The sequence below is a fragment of the Pagrus pagrus genome (genome assembly GCF_965226575.1).
Source record: "Pagrus pagrus genome assembly, chromosome: 3".
NCBI lineage: Eukaryota > Metazoa > Chordata > Actinopteri > Spariformes > Sparidae > Pagrus > Pagrus pagrus.
Window position 1 is genome coordinate 11,670,322 of NC_140187.1, and position 18,396 is coordinate 11,688,717.

General features: G+C 40.6%; 1 protein-coding gene across 1 annotated transcript; it reads left to right on the plus strand.

Annotated features, from left to right (window-relative positions):
• The first annotated feature begins 1,061 nt into the window (after nucleotides 1-1,061).
• On the plus strand, nucleotides 1,062-17,424 carry st7l (suppression of tumorigenicity 7 like). The gene is made up of 15 exons (XM_084346671.1): nucleotides 1,062-1,239; nucleotides 1,624-1,706; nucleotides 3,075-3,234; nucleotides 3,319-3,373; nucleotides 3,551-3,666; nucleotides 3,854-3,932; nucleotides 4,135-4,223; nucleotides 4,912-5,012; nucleotides 5,155-5,269; nucleotides 5,412-5,484; nucleotides 5,584-5,686; nucleotides 12,585-12,735; nucleotides 13,229-13,321; nucleotides 13,408-13,547; nucleotides 17,101-17,424. Exons 1-15 carry the CDS (start codon nucleotides 1,071-1,073, stop codon nucleotides 17,194-17,196), a joined length of 1,623 nt encoding a protein of 540 aa, XP_084202797.1. The 5' UTR covers nucleotides 1,062-1,070; the 3' UTR covers nucleotides 17,197-17,424.
• Nucleotides 17,425-18,396: the final 972 nt, after the last annotated feature.

The following is an 18,396-nucleotide window of genomic DNA, read 5'->3' on the forward strand; positions in this document are numbered from 1 at the left end:
ACCTGTCATTAATATTATATTATAATGCACTTGTCATTAATATAATATATTATATTGTTATTACAGAGACTTAATTGCCAACAAATTAAATAATCAATTGATTCCTTAATCAGTTATTTCAACAACAACAACAACAACAACAACAACAACAACAACAACAAACAAAATAAAAAAGCCAAAAAAAATCGAACATCATTGGCTCCAGCTCTTCAAATGTGATCAGCTGGCCCCATTCTATGTTTTATGTGTCTGAATATTGAATATTGTCTGGATTTTGACTGTTGGTTGCACAAAACAAGCAGTTTGAAAGTGTCAGCTTCAACAAAACTATGATGAGATTGCGTTTGTATTTGTATTTGTATTCTCAAATTTTACCAATTACTTGGTAAAACAAAAATAACAAAAAACAATCTAAATGACTGCAAGCCAGAGCCCTAATATTAATGTGAGTGGTGGAAGACGTGCTCTGACCTATTACTTGAGTAAGCAATAATAAAGCGTGTCTCCCATTACCAACATTTCTCATCAGTAAAACTGCAGAAGTACCAGTAAAACATAAAGTAGGCTATCAAAAGTAAACACAGTCTTTATACACAAGGGTCCCATTTCAAATTCAAGAAGCTTTTTAATTTTATAAATATATACAAGCTGATCTTGATTTTTTTTTCAGCATCTCTCTCTCTCTCTCTCTCTCTCTCTCTATGTATATATATATATATATATATATATATATATATATATATATATATATATATAATTTAAAGTACATTTTCTATGCAAAACAGATCTGTTCCTGTGTTTATTATCTTTATTTTCAAGCATTTTTTAGCATCTTTATTTTCAAGATATAGCTTTGATACACTTTAAATTAAACTGTCTGATGAAACCGATTAACTGTTTGTGTCGTTGCTTACATGTTATTTACTCCACATGATGAGTAAACAGCCATATTTATAATGTATGTATGTATTTTGTGTATTCCGGAAATGGATTCTCGCAGAGATTTCAAAATAGAAGTCATCTTACTTCGCGGTCACGTGACTCCACTGTTTACAGGCATCCGGAGAAACATGGAGGACACCGCTGGCAGTAATCCCCAATCTCTCGGATTTACAGAGAAATTAAAATCTTGGCTCTCATGGTCATGGACTTACGTGTGCTTCATTTGGTTCGGCATGGTGCTGATCATGATATACGTCCTGTGGAGCCCGCTGAAACTGCAGGAAACTCTTACCTCAGGTGAATTTAAGCAGCTGCTAGCTAGCTATTGTTAGCCTTCGGGTTTAGCTGGCAGCAAAGCGGGAGCTGCTGCTTTGACAGTTCGTTGTCTCGCTGATTCGAGCAGGAGACTTTTGAGTCAGCTTCTGTGCGAGTTTTTTGATATTTATCTCCAGCTCCTGGTCGTATTATTTTCTAACAGCAGCTCGTGTTGCATGTAGGCTGAATTCAGCAGTTTGTTGTTGTGTTAACAAGTATGCTACTTCAGTCATCATACTGTATGTGGCTGTATGTCACCAGCTGTATGTACCAGTGTGCATCAGTGCTGGCACATGAGCCGTGATGTTAATGCATGGTTTTCAGGTTGGACACTGTGCTGACTGTCTTCTCTGTCTCTTCTCTCAGCCTCAGTGTTTTTGAACACACTGACCCCCAAGTTTTATGTGGCTCTCACTGGAACCTCCTCTCTCATCTCTGGACTCATCCTTGTAAGTAATTTCTCACATGTTAAATATCCACACTCTGCAAAATTATATCTGCTCGCAGGCTTGTTAGTAGCTCCTATTCATATTCATGAAACCCAAGATTAGAGACACGGTTGGAAGCCTAGTTTTAGTAGAGTAGCACTACCAAGTGTAAGACTGTAATTATAACAAAAACACCCAGAAACATCAACACCAGCCCGTCAGTCTAGTTCAGTGGTTCCTAAACCAGCCAACGCAAGGGGGAATAAAATCTGGAGCAGAGGAAATGTAGACTGAATCTGAGGCCTAGTCCACATGTACACAGGTAGTATTTAGAAACCTGTTTTAAAACAAAAACGAACCCTGTCGAGACGAGCGTATCGAGCGCACCCTTCAGAAATAAGACATAATAATGAATGGCCATATCACATGGCCGTTCATGTTAACAGGCAGAAGATTTGATACTCTGTGGTTGGTTGCTTAGTCACACAAAATACCATGATCAACTTTTACTTTCACTTTACTTACTTTATTTTTAGTTTCTATTATATACATGTTACAGGTACCTGGGAGGGTACCAGTGCAACACATCATTTTTCTTTCTGAAAACATGACTGCTCTTGACAGAATCCTCTTGGATAATACTGTTTTTATCAAAAGATTGCTCATGTCTCTCTTTCGCATCATTGTCGTTTCAGTGTCAGTTTGTGTTTGCGTACGGACTCAAATCCTCCACAATATCATAACACATAATCCGAGTTCACATTTACCAGTGATGCTACATACAGTGCACTGATGAGAGTGTGCCTGCGTCATCGTTTCCCAAAATCTCAGTCTCTGCCCGTCCAGACATAAACACTGACGACGGAGTCACTGAATAGGTTCCCCCTGGAAGGAGTTTTCTAAGGTCCATTTTCAGCATTAGCGTGTGTATGAAAGGGGAAAAGGCATAGACAAAGCTTTGCTGTAAGAAACAACCGTGTATGGATGGGTCCTAAATCATCAACAAGACTGCCCTCATGCTGGCAAGGCTATCTACATCAGGTTAGCGAGACTGTTAAGACTGTATTCAGAGGAATGACATGCGATATAGAAGGTGGACAGGTTTTTGACAGGGAAGACATGAAACTCACCAGACAAAATGTCAGTTTATCTTTCTCTCAGGTTCATTGTCATTACAGCCACAGAGCCTTGTGTCTTTTAGGTTTTATGGCAATTTGTGGAAAGTTTAAGTTGCATGAGTCAAATTGTGTTTGTTCAGCTTCCAAAGGTCGGCATGACAGAAAAGGTTTAGGAACAATCGTGTTATAATAGAAATAGAAATTGCAACTAAGGGATAAACGAAAACCTGTCTTATCATGTGCTTTTTGTCACCATGTGTTCCCACCACAGATATTTGAGTGGTGGTATTTTCGTAAATATGGGACCTCGTTCATTGAACAAGTGTCAGTGAGCCACCTGCGTCCTCTTCTCGGTGGAGTGGAGAACAGCTCCACGACTGGTCTGTTCGCATCAGTTAACGGAGAGGCAGAGCCGAGGCCCAGTGTTTCAGGTAAATATGTACATAATGCAAACTGTCACAGCAAGATTACTCATATTGCTGCTAGCACTAATAACAGTGTCTTCCTTTCGGTAGAGTGCAAGGTCTGGAGGAACCCTTTGAATCTGTTCAGAGGGGCAGAATACAACAGGTATGTGCTGATTTCAGAGGCTTGATTCAGATTTAGCTGTGTGGAATGCACCCAATAGTACTGTGAACTTACGCATACTGTGCCTTTGGTGCAAGAGAGTTCATTCAATTTCATTTGACTCACTGTTTATAAATAAACTGTAGCAAATCAATTTATATGTTACTCTGTGCACTACAGGTACACCTGGGTAACAGGGAAGGAACCCTTAACATACTATGATATGAACCTGTCTGCTCAAGACCATCAGACCTTCTTCACAGGAGACACTCCGCAGTTAAGGCCAGAAGATGCTGGTGAGTTTTAGTCAGAGACAAACTAAATCAACCAGTTTAGTAAAAAAAAATGCAGAAAAAAGAGATGTGTAACTTTGTTTTGTAAATGTTTAGCTGGAAGTGCTTTTTTTTTTGACACATACAGTTAAATGTGTCAGGACTGTAAGGTCACATCTATAATAAGCTCGAGTTCATCGTCTCACTACAGTGATGCAGAAAGCCTGGAGAGAAAGAAATCCTCAAGCCAGGATCAGAGCAGCTTACCAGGCCATAGAAATGAACCATGAGTGAGTCCTCCTCTTACACTGTTACATATCATCTTCTTAAATACTGTATCTATAAACACAACACTCTGTTTCTGTGATTGTTCTTGCTGTAATCACTGATTGCGTTAAGTTTTTGATATTCTTGTGCATGACAAAGAAAATATTATAAGGGATGAGATGTTAAAAATCTGTCCCTTTGTGTTTTACATTTGTGTGTGTGCAGATGTGCTGCAGCCTATGTTCTCCTAGCAGAAGAAGAAGCCACAACTATTACAGAAGCTGAACGCCTCTTCAAAAAAGCACTAAGTATCGGTAAGAATGTATTAAGTTCTCATTGTACAGTGGCGGGAACACGGCGGACCGATAACTGATTACTGAGTAACTACACCGACAACATACTTTGCCGCACCCTCTGCCGTGCAGCACTCGAGAATGCGCTATGGTGCAACTCCACATCACATGTAACTGTGGCTGTAAGTAGAACGGACCACATCTGCCCACACCCACCTGTGATGAAAGCAAAATATTCCATCAATGCATCTTCCTTCACGCAAGACCAAAGGATATATAGCCTGAAGTCGCTCTTGACATCTGAGGCATATTTACAATTCTATCCACGTCATTCATTTTTGAAACTTCTATAGACGTACAAGTCAGAATCAGAAATACTTTGTTGATCCCCGAGGGCGGTAATTAATTTACAGTTGCTCCTTCTGGAATAGAAATGCCACAGTATAGAGAAATTATGAGAAAAATATCAAATCGAGAATAGATAATAAAATGTAAGAGAATGTCAAAAATAAAATAAAACACAAAAGAAAAGAATATGTGTATTAAAGCAGTTAGAATTAAATATAACTGACAATAGTGTAAATGCTACAATGTGCCAAAGAAATCAAACAGTGGTACGGCAGTAGAATAATTGCACGTTGTATTGCACAGTTAGTCTTGAAGTGTCTTGTTTATTAAATCTTTTATATGTTCTGTTTTCCATCCACAGCTGGAAAAGATATCAACTTACTGGTGTACATTAAACGCAGACTGGCAATGTGTGCACGAAAACTGGGAAGGATTAAAGAAGCAGTAAAAATGATGAGAGATGTGAGTTTCCATCAAAAACCTGCACCTCATAGTGTTAACTGCTGTAGTGTGCGACTCACGCAGCTGCTCAGGCGACGTGTTTACTTTATTTAAAACAACTAAGACAGTGTATGTTAAGGTGTGATATTTTATCTCTTCGCAGTTAATGAAGGAGTTCCCACTGTTGGGGATGTTAAATATACACGAAAACCTCTTGGAGGCACTTCTAGAGCTTCAGGCATATGCTGATGTCCAAGCAGTCCTTGCCAAATACGATGGTAAAACTGAACCCCTGCAAAAAATATGTCATTCTCTTAAAGTCGTTATAATGTGTTTTGACAGAAATTAGCTCTGTGCCAAGAGTCTGTCTTGAAAATGTGTGACCGATCTCGCTTGACCCCTTCTCTTCTGCCATTGTAGACATCAGCTTGCCAAAATCAGCCACTATATGCTACACATCTGCACTGTTGAAAGCACGGGCTGTATCAGATAAGTATGTTGCATTGTCATTCAGCATGTTTTATATGGCTGCGGTAACAACAGAGTTTAATCACTGTGTGTGCAGTGTGTCATATGAGGTGTTTTGTCTCAGGTTCTCTCCAGAAGCCGCATCAAGGCGAGGGCTCAGCACAGCAGAGATGAACGCTGTAGAGGCCATACACAGAGCTGTTGAGTTCAATCCACATGTGCCAAAGGTCAGTCATTACACTAATGAGTGTCACATAGACTCTGAGGGTTGTTTTGGGCGACGGAAACCCAGCGGTTAATTAAAGGGGAATTCCTGTAGTTTTTAAACCTGGGCCATATGTTTTCATGTTTGGGTGTGTAGATGATTCATTCTTGCCAAACATTTTCAATAAGGTCCAGTAGATCACCTCAGCTGGCAGCCCCGACATTGCTGCAACGTAATCCTTTGGCGCAGCTCCGGCTGTCAAATTTTGATTTACCTTTTAGTTCAAGAGTAAGATCCTTTTTGAAACCAGAAACACAAATCTTACTCAAGGAGAAGTCTTGCTCTGAAATCTTCTGTGCAATCTTCTCTGAAAGTTCTCACAACAACTCAAACAACTCAACTCTCGCAAAATTTCAGAGCGAGACTTTTGTTTCTGGTAACAAAAAGGTTTCAACTTTTCCTTAATGTTGATGTCCATCTGCTGGACCGTTTCTAAACCTTTTGGTAAGCATGAATCATTTACATATCAAAACATGTAAATAAAGGGTCCAGGTTTAAAAATACCAACATTGTCAGTTGTCAGTCATCCTGAAAACCATTCTTTGCACATAGCTTTCAAATGTTTATCAGTATTGAACCTTCACAAAAGTTATTCGCTGAATAATAAACGGTGAGTATAAGCATTTTAACTTAATGAAAGTTAACTTTTCACATCTTGTTCCTGGCTGCGTGCATCCTGTTTGATTTCTGTGCTCTTAATGGGAACTTCCGTCAGACAGTCAGAGATGAGTCACAGCAGCAGTAACGGTAGTTCAACTTTGAGATAGAGCGGTCTTTATTTCCAGACATTCTTTATACTTGCTCACCAGCAGGTGTCAGTGTAGGTCTTAATACATCACAGCCCTTCAATTATGTTATCACCTGTAGTGTCAGATTTAGACCATAAATCTGTTCGTTCTCCATTTAAGTGGTTTAAATTCAATCCAGTTGAACAAACCACTCTCATGCATTTGATAGGGGCATTTGCCGTAATCATCAACCACTCTCACGAGACAGTAGAGCGTTTTTGGACTCATACATGCGTTTTTAGTTTTTACAGGTTGCTTCAATTTAAAGTTTGGCCCCATAAGAAAGTGTGTTTCTGATTTTGCATAACAGAGAGCAGCTTTTTATACAGCTGAAGCAGGAAGAACATGGGACTACAACTGGATATCTCCCTGGCATTTCACATCAGTTCCCACAGGATTAGATGTCACACATGCTCACACAATATCATACACAACTAGTTGCAGCAGAGTTTTGTCTGAGTTTAGCCTTTGTAGTGTGGTGTTGTTTCATCTCATGGACTCCTTTTCCGAGAGAGAGAAAGAGAATCAGTGTGTGTTTGTGTGTGTGTGTGAGGGGTGGGGGTGTCAGCCAGCACTTTGATCCAGCCTTTGATTTTAAAGTGTGGGCCCTCATCTTCAGTGTCTCTCCGACTGCTCCCTCCCCACTGTGCCCAGAGGCGGCCGTCCTCTCTCCTCTCATCACGTACCCTCATCCTGTTTCTTATCCTCTCATGTTCCCTCATCCCTACTCATCCCCTGTTTGAGCCAAACAGAGTCTGATGTTGGCCACCTCTGCCAGCTGTATCAAAATGACCTCTGTGATTTTAGGTGAATAGTTATATTACATTATGAAATTTGTAACACACCTTTCACAAAGGATTAGTGGAAGGCTCACCTTTCAGCGTTTAACTGGGAGTATAAGGGGAGGGGTTGTTGCTTTGTGTTGTCTGGCATGTCTGAATGATGAGTGCACCTGTGTCTGTGGCCTTTTTAAACAGGGGCTGGCCCCTAAAGTTGGATCTGCAAAGGACTTTTGTACAAAAGTTGAATGGAGCCTTATTCTGTCCTTTTGTGTAGATAGTGTAGAAAAGTGCACTGTCAAGTAGGGCTTTAACAAATTATACTTTCATTAGTGACATATCTTTTAACCCCTAACCCTTTGATTCAAAGATTCAATAGATTAAAATGTCAATGTCTATATGCTAAATATGAAGCTACCATCAGTAAGGTCAGCTAAGTGCAAAGTGTTTTTCTTGTTCTACCTCCTTAAAATGACAACATGTTTTTTGGAGGGTAAACAAATACTATACCATTTGGACAGACCCAGGCTAGCTGTTTCCTCCTGTTAAGCTAATCGCCTGCTGGCTGTAGCTTTACTTTTACTGAACAGACATCAGAGTGGTGTCTATCTGCTAGTCTTACTCTCGACAAGAAATGGAGTAAAAGCTATTCCTTTAAATTTCGTTACACTTGCAAGCCTGCAGCCTCTGGATAAAAAAAATACTTTTAACAGATCATACAGCTCATTGACACTGTTAAATACTCATATAATTTAAATGTATATCCTCATGTACTGTGCAAGCAAAAATAAATAATAATTAAGCAAGATATTAATGACTAAACTACATCTGTGTTAGGTGGCAGGAGATGCATCGGAGGTGACTGGGTAACAGCTTCTGTGTGTTTGTGTTGCTATAGAGAAGCCATACCAGATGCCAGTGTTGCACTGAACTGAAGCGAGCAGAGTAGATCAGATTTGGCAAATCTGAGGCCGTCTGGATTTTTCATAGTTTCTCAGCCATCATCATCATCAATGTACCAGTGGACCGTGGTGGCTCAAAGTTTAGAGAAATGTGCTTGGAAAGTAGCCAGTTTGGTCTCTGGACAAGCAGGATAAATCTGGGTATGGAAAAGGTGAAAAGAGAGTTTTTCCTCCCTCATTAACAGCACCTTGCTGTGCGGTGCACCTTGACCAAGACCTTTTAATCGCCAATGCCTCAAGTTGAACTGCTCAGCAGATCCGCGGATCAGGATTTCTGTGATCCAGTTTTTACATTTTGTTTTTTTTTTACTGTAAAAGTCTGTTGAAATAAATCTGCCCAGTAATAATGTCCAATGAAAATAATTCCCTCTAACCACAATGTTAATTGTGTGGTATTTTATTGTATTTTATATGTTGTAAAGGGGGAGTAAGCGATTCTGGAGAAAGATAGTTCAGCCTCATCATTCCCACTTCGGCAAATAACAATGAATGAATTCCTAAAAACACGGATAACATTTGGCCAGTGTCTTGGTTTTGTCTGGGACATGAACACTTTCAGGACACACAGACCGACACCAGTTTTTTTTTCAACCTTTTTGAGTAAAGGTTGAAAAAAACTCCAAACCTTATGGCCAGTGGAGAAATGAAGGAACATTGTTGGCTCAAGCATTAAGTGTGTGGGTGTGTTATCAAGCTTGCCAAGGAGCTTATATATGAATATCATGTTAGGCTACATCACATGAGCTTATTCAAACTGCTCGATAAAAGTCATGCACAAACTAAACCCTCATCCACACACACACACACACACATGCTTCAGCCTGTTTCTGCCCTCCTCCCGCATGAACCCTTTCCCTCACCAGCTCTCCATTTTGCCTCAATTTACCTCCTCCTCCCCTTTGTTCACTTCTATTTTCCTCTCCTCCTCATCTTCCTGTCCTTCTCTATTTATCCTCCTCCTCCTCCACTCTTTTCTCAATCTGTCTGTCCATTCCAATCAGCTTCTCCGCCAGCCAGTGGTTAAGAAACTGACAGTTTGCCTGATGCTTGGATAGCTGATCAAGTGTTCCTGCTATCTGAACCTGCCTTGCATTTACATTTACTACCACTTCGGTCCATACACGCTCATTTTCGAAGCAGTCTGGGTGACCCTATCCCATCTACATTGCTAGTTTGCTCCACTTTGGAAGGCAGTTTCTCATCTCACCTCATTCTGGTTGACATGTTCTCATCTAGATCGCCTGTCAAGGCTCAAAAAAGTGGACCTTTGCTTAGTTTACCCCTAAAATTGGGCTTTTGGTTTGTAAATTGAGACAGAGCAGAAGTCCTGGGGTTGTTCTGAATTAAGATGGATGAGGTTTGATTCAGACCAGGAAAAGGCGGTCGTTAGGATTTGCCTCATTCGAGCACAGTTTGGAATAAATGCTGTGAGGTTGGAGTGGCTGGAAGTGGCGTTTACTGACTGTATGCAATTCTTAATCTTTGTTTGCGTTTCTACCCCGACACCTGTTTGTCTTAATGTTCTTTCTCTGTACACGTGCGTGTTTGTCCGACCCTTATAGAGCAACTACAAGGCTGATGTCATTGTTGCCTGCGTCCCATTGTGAGAGGCAAAGTGCTGCAGATTAGAATCAGAAGGCAGCTTATGAGTTATGCTCTGGGCTTATGACTGGCCAGGGATAAAAGGAGAACACATGAAACTCAATCCCTTCATCAAAGAGGCGACAGGGAGTGGAGAAGCAGACCGAAGAACGAGCGGGTGGGGTGGGGGGGGGCTGGTAGGCCAGCACAGAGGACTGAGGTGTCACCAGGTCTAATGCTGTGGCATGCGAGGAAGGACAGCTGAGCAGCCAGCCGCTCTAAATGGTTAATCTTAAAACACAAGAGGACCCAGACCTACATGAGTGCCATGTACTGGTCATTAGTTTTCAGCAACAGACTAGTATAGAGATTGAAATATCTGTAAAATATTTACTGTTATCTGTAAATATCCAGGTTTAATCCGAATACCAAATTGGCTCGATCATCAAAATGACCAAATGTGAAGTTTAAATGTTAAATGTTCCTATATATGTATTGTGCAACCAAGAAGTGGTAGGTTTCCTCTTGAGCTGGCTGTCTGCCTTAACACTGGTGCCGGGGGAGTAGAGGATGGTGAAAGGTTTTGTGCTCAGTAAAACGGAGACCAAGACGCTTGAGGAGGATGAAGGCGGACAGAGAGATGTCTTGGCTAGAGCAGAGACAGGGCTGATTTAAGTAAGTCAGACAGGATAAGTGAGAAGGGCAAACAAGCAGCTTCTGGGTGTCTCTAGCTGCCGATGCTTGTAATCACTACTAGAGGGTGTTAGGATGGAAAGAGAGGAGGCCTGAAGACAGGACAGTCTACAAGAATGGTTGAGTAAAGTGGAGTGTTGACACTTGTTGGGTGGTTGTGTGCTCGATCCGAGTCGGTATCCATGAAGGGTAAGAGGTTCAGGAGGTGGCAAACGAGGAACAGACAACAGAGTAGTGAGGTGGGCCTGGCAAACTGTCTGCACACAGAGCAAAATAAACAGGCATTTTAATGAATGTGGCTATAGCACAGTGGTAGTTTTAGCCTGTGATGACGAGGACAGTGTGGAGAATGAATGGGCTCAGGAGCCAATAATCGGTCAATTTGTTACTTTAGGTAACAGTTTCCTAATGAGTTTATGATCTCAATTGCTGGTTTCAAGTCTTCTTTAACACAGAATGATGTTCATTTTGTAAATTATGGTCCCATTTAGAGTAAAATAGACAGTGAAGCAGGGTATGGTTCAGGACGCGGCTACCTTGGTGTGTCCTCGGACGACAGATGGACATTGCCCACCAATTAAGTGAGGCAGCTATCCAGTCTGAGTCCTGGGACCCAGGCTCATATTTTTAAAGCTAGAGGAGAAAGACGAGGATGAGCCAGGTCGAAGAGTCTGGGCAGGCTGTGATCATGAGGGGGCGAGAGCGGAGAAAGAGGGTAAGGCAGGGGGAGATGGGCGAAGCAGCATGGTCTGGCTGGTTAGATGGATGGATGGCTGGCTGGCTGAGCCTGTGACCATGGAGGGGATTAGACAGGATTAGCTGTGGGGTAACCTTCCCAAAGTGTCAGTCTGAGATCCAGAGCGCTGTGAAGCTGGCCGCCTGGGAATCCAGCCCAGGGGGCCCCAGCCCCACACATAGGTTTTGTTTAACACAGACCCCTGCCACACTGGGCACCACAGACATAAAGTACATAGAGTGGCAGATTCGTCAAAGTCAATATACACCAGCTAATGACTTATCAATTGACAGAGCTAGGCTTTCATTAAAATATGTATTACAGAAAAGAAATACACAATAGACACACGTTGATGTTTCTACATGTGTTCCCTGTTATTTCCAGAAGCATACCTGTTCTATAGGTTGTAACTCTTGAGTGTGGGACGTTGTCAGCGAAGTGAACCGGCTGACTCGCTGGGACAAACTTACACAGTAGGGAAAGGGGGGCGGGGGCGGGGGGGACGTTACACATTCATGGAATGAATGTACTGTACTGAAACAATAACACACACTCTGAGAGCTTTGGGAAGCTTTTCCCTCCCACCTTGAACAATTGCAAAATATGGCTGTCAACAAATACCTCACATGAAGAAAATATGTTTTTAGTCTACAGAGAGTTAGCCAGAGGGAATTGCACAATAGATTAAGTGATGTGCTGACTGAGAAGCAGGGATAGGATGTGAATGAAACCTTCAAAGCAATGTGAAATGGTTTCTAACCACAAGGCGGCAGTTTTATGGTCATTTATTTTATTTTTTTTAAATTGGTATTTTAGTTGTGGTTTGCTTGAGAATGAAAGTTTATTCTTCCCTCCTTGTGTAATGTTGCAAAACTATTTTTTGCCATTATTTCGCAGTTATGCGATACAAGATTGTAAGAGCGGAGAGTAGACAATACGGAACAAATATCTCTGAGCGAGTGCAATGGACCCATCTACTTTGGATGAAACCACAACCACTTCTGTATGACGAAAGTCACGACGGCTACTTTCCAATGGAGACCGCACTCACGCAGGTCCTATGAAATGTGAGAGCTTGAGTAATGTTCAAAACACAGTGACAACATGGAGAGAAAGCAGATTGTGCACAAATAAACAGACTTTGGTGAACTCTTGTTCAAACAGTTGATCACTGCACTTTATCACGTTTTGTGGCGGCAGTATGAAGTGCACCTGTACTCAACACTTCTGCTGTTAATTACCACATCCAGGAGCTAAACAGCCTCAATGTGTTGTGTATACTTACAGAGTTCTTGTCTTTCTCCTTCCTCGTGTCCTGCAGTACTTATTGGAGATGAAGAGTCTGATTCTGCCTCCAGAGCACATCTTGAAGAGGGGCGACAGCGAGGCAGTTGCATATGCTTTCTTCCACCTGCAGCACTGGAAGAGGGCAGAGGGAGCCTTAAACCTACTACACTGCACCTGGGAGGGCAGTACGTATCACTATCACTTCTTCATTTACGGTTTATTTAATGTGAATGACTTGCACACTCCACCTTATGTATGTTTAGATTATACAACGCTTTCATAGAGATGAGCAATAACTGAGATTCAAAGCACTCCCCTCTCTGCATGCTCCTCAATTTTTAAATTGTGTCAGAGGTCGTGTACGCTCAGCACACCCACAGATACTCTATTTGTGATTATACAGGGACAAGATCATCGCTCACACGAAGCGCAGGAAGATTGTTATCACTATATTTTATTAGGATGTTAGTATCTTGTCACTCTGTATAATATTCTGCTGCTTAAATAATTTACTTAATGAAATTTGTGTCAGCTGTTATAAACAGCCTCTTCTAGCCACAGTTTAAAATACCAGGGATGTTGTTTGAAATAGTTTTTCACATTGTACTCTCAAGTCATACTCGGTGTGTTATTCATCTTAATTCAGCTTCCTATTCACGTCTTTGTTTGTCTTTACAGCCTTCCGGATAATTCCCTACCCGCTAGAGAAAGGTCACCTGTTTTACCCCTACCCAGGATGCACAGAAACAGCAGATAGGGAACTACTGCCCTGTAAGTACAATAGCCAAAGCTTACATGCTTTTTTGTAATCATCTGCGCTGGTTATGACTTCCTCTCTTTTCTGACCGTTGCTCCAGCGTTCCACGAGGTGTCCGTGTACCCAAAAAAAGAGCTGCCCTTCTTCATCCTCTTCACAGCAGGCCTTTGCTCTTTCACTGCCATGCTGGCCATGCTCACACATCAGTTCCCTGAGCTCATGGGTGTCTTTGCCAAAGCAGTAAGTCCTTGAACTACTCATCTCGATTTCTTTCTTAAATGTTGTCATTTTTAAATTTGATAGATATTGATTCAAATAGTCCACTCCCATCATCACACAAGTTTAGGGGAAGACACTACAGGTGAAAAGGTCAACGTCTGAAATACCCATTCAGGTGTTTCATTTAGTTGAGACTTTTCTTCTGGATATGTATGCTATTTATAATAGGCATAATTTGCAAATTTAAACAAAATTTCACCAAAAATAATTGTCCTAAAGATGCTATTTGTAAGAAAAGTTGATTTTTGAGTCTCATTCCTGACTAATCAAAAACTGACACCTTGGGATGGTAGGACGGGTCGGCAACCATCCCAAGGCGTCAGTTTGGGTTTCAGTTGGCATTGAGACTCAAAAATCAACTTTTCTTACAAATAGCACCTTTAATATAAGTAATGAACTCAGAAAGATTCATGGTGACTTAATCCGATTCTCATTTTTGTCTAAAAATGTAAGGAATTTTGCAATAAATATCTGTAAAGGCTGTTTTCTCTCTCTGAGCCAGAAACTCTACTTAAGTAGAACTACACACACCGATTCCTATCTATATCCTGAAAGCTTTGCAGAAGTTTTTGTTCATATATCATTCATAGCCTGATTTATATATAACATTTTATTCTTAAGAATATGGCGAAAATGTATTTGTTTTGTCTTTTGACAGTATTTTCTGGTTCATAGAGTAATAAAAAGAGATTTCTTACAAACCTTTGACTCTAATATGTCAATGAAATGAAACCATTTTGAAACTGGTGTTCAAAATTAAATCAATGTTCAGATTTCTGTTCAGGAACTGTTTGCAAATTAGTTTATCTTTCATTGGATAATCCATCATTTACACATTTAAACATTTCAGAAAATTTGTAATACAAAAAATCTACAGGTAAAGTCTCATGGTCCCATATTCACCTGTGGTGTCTCACTGTAACTTACACTTACATGTGAGTTGGCTGACGGTAACGTCTTCAGTTCATCTCTGACCGAGGCTTTTTCAGAATCTGTTTCAACTGAACCTTTTAACCCGTGATAATTGCTGCTTTCTATCACTGTCGGTAACACTGGAGACTCATGGGAGTCGTAGGTCTGTAAAGTCTGTGTCAAGCCAAGACAAGCTGTGGTCTAACTTAAGTTATCAATGACCACAGTGGAGTAATATGAGCTTAATGCAGAAAACATCACAGTGTATCTTACAGCCTTAAAGATTTAGAAACTTTAAACATGTGCATGACTTTCTTTATCTGTTTATTTATTGTAGAAGTGTTGTGTTATCTGTTGTAGTCAGTTTGGCAAACTCCTTCCTTTGGCTAATCCTTTGTTTATGGTCACCCTGTTTATTGCGGCCTGCCTCTACATAAAGTCATAGACTTGTAGCGAAAACAAGGCCACAGAGAACATTTAGTGCTCCTCCTTTTTGTTATGAGAACGATTGAGTGCAGATAGGATTTTTACAGCAGCCCAGGCGAGCCTGGTCTGTGTAATGTTCAGATGGAGTGCATGAAAACCATTGAGGGAGGAACACAGAGGTCCTCACTGCCTTCTGAGGAGAAACAGATTTCTCTGAATCTGCTGCTCTTGAACAGAAGATCCAAGCAAGGCAGGACAGCGGTGGTGGCAGTCTGCCTGTCCTTTTATTTATGGACACCAGACATGTATAGCAGTATATAGAAGTTGAATATGTTTCATATATTAAATGGCATTAGAGGAGTACTTGATTTGTCCACTTATGGGACTATTAAAGTGTCAAGTGTATCAAGCACACCTCAAGTAGCTTCAGAGAGAAACCATATTGTAATATTTTAGAGGACATTTCACTGTTACCAGCTGACTTAAATCATTATTATGTGCCTTTTAAACGCTCTATTTTACACAAACCTGATAAACTGTGTATCCTAGATCTTAATCTTAGATCTAAATGGATATATGCCCTGCTGGTAATCATAAAAAACAAGTGGTTGAGTTGTTCCTTCAAAGCTCCAAAAGGAGTGTTTGTCAGATTTGTAAGAGAATTACAAAATATCTATTGCTTTTAATTTCTAACTGACAGCAGAAAATACAAATAATGTCTAAATATGCTTCTGGGATACATTTAGTTTATTATCATGTACTCTAGCAGTGTTACATCAATATAAATGTGTTGGAAAGATAGATTTTTAAAACATAATTGGGATTTTATGATCATAAATACAGTATGTATCTTTTGAATTTAATAAGTAGCTCAGCGCTTCTGATGGATTTTTCAAACTGTTTACGTTGGTGCACAAAACTTTCATTTCGGTGCACCATCAGACAATTTAGGTGCACACAATAACACACACAATACATTTTGATTTAATTTCCTAACACATTATGTAAAGGGTCATCAACAGAAATACAGGTTTTTCTTTATTTAAATTTCAAGCAACAAGAGATTGGGATCGCCTCAATTGTTTAAAAATATAAACTGCTACATTTCAGGCGCACCGGTGCGACCAATGAAAATGCGAAGCCGCACTTGACAGATTATTTGCCGCTTGTGCGACCAAAATAGTCGCACTCTGGAGCCCTGTATCTCTGTTTAGACCAGTTAATGGGATGTGTAATGGCTGCTCAGTACATCCATTCACCTCATTAAAGAGCTCATGATGATCTACTCGTGTTATCCTATTGGTTTAGATGACCAGGGAAATCAAGTTTGATAATGGCCAAAAAATGTGCAAATAATGTTAAAATATACATTATCTCTCATATTATCATATTACTACAGAAGCACACACAGTATATTTTTCATGATTATCTTTACTCTTGTTGTTAGTTATTACTTCAGAAATCAGTTCGAAAGGATGATGATCACTTTGGTATGAAAGTAACTTTGCACGAAACAAAGAAAAACATTTATTTGTCTCCAAGAAAATTGAAAGAGAAACGGAAAGAATGGACGTGATTGATTCGATGTGTAAAAGTGTGTTGACGTGTAAATCACGGATTATATAAAGTTTATCCACAAACCAGATAAGTATTTTAAACTGTCAGCACTGTTTCTGCAAACAAATTTTTAAAAATGGTAACACTTGGATAAATTGCTTCTTTGGCTTTCTCCTCCCTGAACTGGAGGAAGATCGGGATTACAAGTATAAATATATTCAGCTGTGGACTGCAGTGCTGTAACTCAAACCTTTTGCCCCCCGTCACCTGAAAAAACCTTCCTCCTCGCCTTCCTGTATTTTATCTCTTTAAAATTAAAACTTAAGCGTGATCAGAACACTTAATGTCACATCTGTCTTGTTTCCAGAAAGGACAGCAGGCTAAGAAATCTCAATTTATGGCTTTATAAACACATCTGGTTGGGATTTTGTGCTTTCTTTTGACTTTTTTTTACCTTTTGATTCATAATTGTGGTAACAGAGGGAATGTTTGAACATTGTTTTTATGAAATCATGGGCTTGTGGGTGTATGTCACTTAAACATTTTCTAAGAATGGGTGAGAAGAGGAGGTTTCACTGACATTCAGCTGAAGGCTCATTCTGCTTTTTCTCCCTTTCAGTTCTTCAGCACACTCTTTGCACCCCTGGGTTTCTTCGCAGACAAGATGGAAAGCTTCATGCCGTCCAGTTTTTGGCACCAGCTGACTCGAATCTGACCCCATCTCTCTCTCACACACACACACACACACACACACACACACACACACACACACACACCAGTACCACTCCAAACCCTCAGACAAAAAGTGTTTGCTCTCCTGTCTTCAGCATTACTGTCCACTTGCTGCATTGTTACTGATTATGTTAGCTGAGGTTGTATCAACACGGCGATACCACTCTTAAGATGCTCTCCCACACTGTTCCAGCAGCCAGAGTTTTTCCAAGACCACATTAAGTGAATACCATTTGCAACAATTTTACAGTCATTCATTTGCCATTATGTTAGCAGTGGCCAATTTAGGGTTTTTTTAAGTATCCCACAAAGCCTGGCTGCAGATTTGTTGAACAGAAATTGAATAAGGAATTTGCCAGAGGTCCTCTTTTTTTTTTTTTCAAAATCACGAAAAGCTAAAACTGCATGTTTTTAATCCTCCTCTAACTTCTGTCTAGTCTGATGAGTTCGTCTGAACCAGTATGTTACTGACAACAGGAAACAGAAGCAACATGTACATGATGGATATCCCTTTCTTTTCCCTGCTCAGTAATTCATGCGCATCAAAAAGATCCCATCAGGTATTAGTGATGGGAACCTGTGCGTCCCATCTGAACCCTCAGATTTTTAAAGTCTGTAAGGCCTCCTAAAAACAGAGCTGTGATTTACAGCCTCCAAGTGCCTGCAGTGTATACAACGCCTCTGCAGTTCAACAGTTGTTACCATGGCATGACACCTCAGCACTATATCACTGGGGCAACCGCCGCCCCCGCAACATCGAGATGTAAATGGGATCATCACCGGTCACAGTTAGGCCTCTCGTGGCATAACTCATTTGTGCTGATTGCACTACAGAATGTGATAAGTCAGGGTGTTGGTCAACTTCATACAAAAACCTAACGAGGCACACATTGCAGCGGTCATCGGATGGCACAGGAAATGTAACTTCAGCTGTAAGATCGTCGCTGTCCAGTCAAAATCACGTGTCTCCAAAATGTCAGCTTTTCAAGAGCTCAGACAAACAGCCACGTTTCCAGCTTTGTGGCGATGCATTTTTCGGATGATTCAGTGACTTTGTAAATGGTTTGTTTGGCTTGAGAAATAGGAGAATTGGCTCCGCTCATAAAGGAGCACTCCTTCCTTCAGTTTTATTAAAAAACCACCAAATTTGGAGATGTGTGGTTTTGACTGGACAGAGACGTTA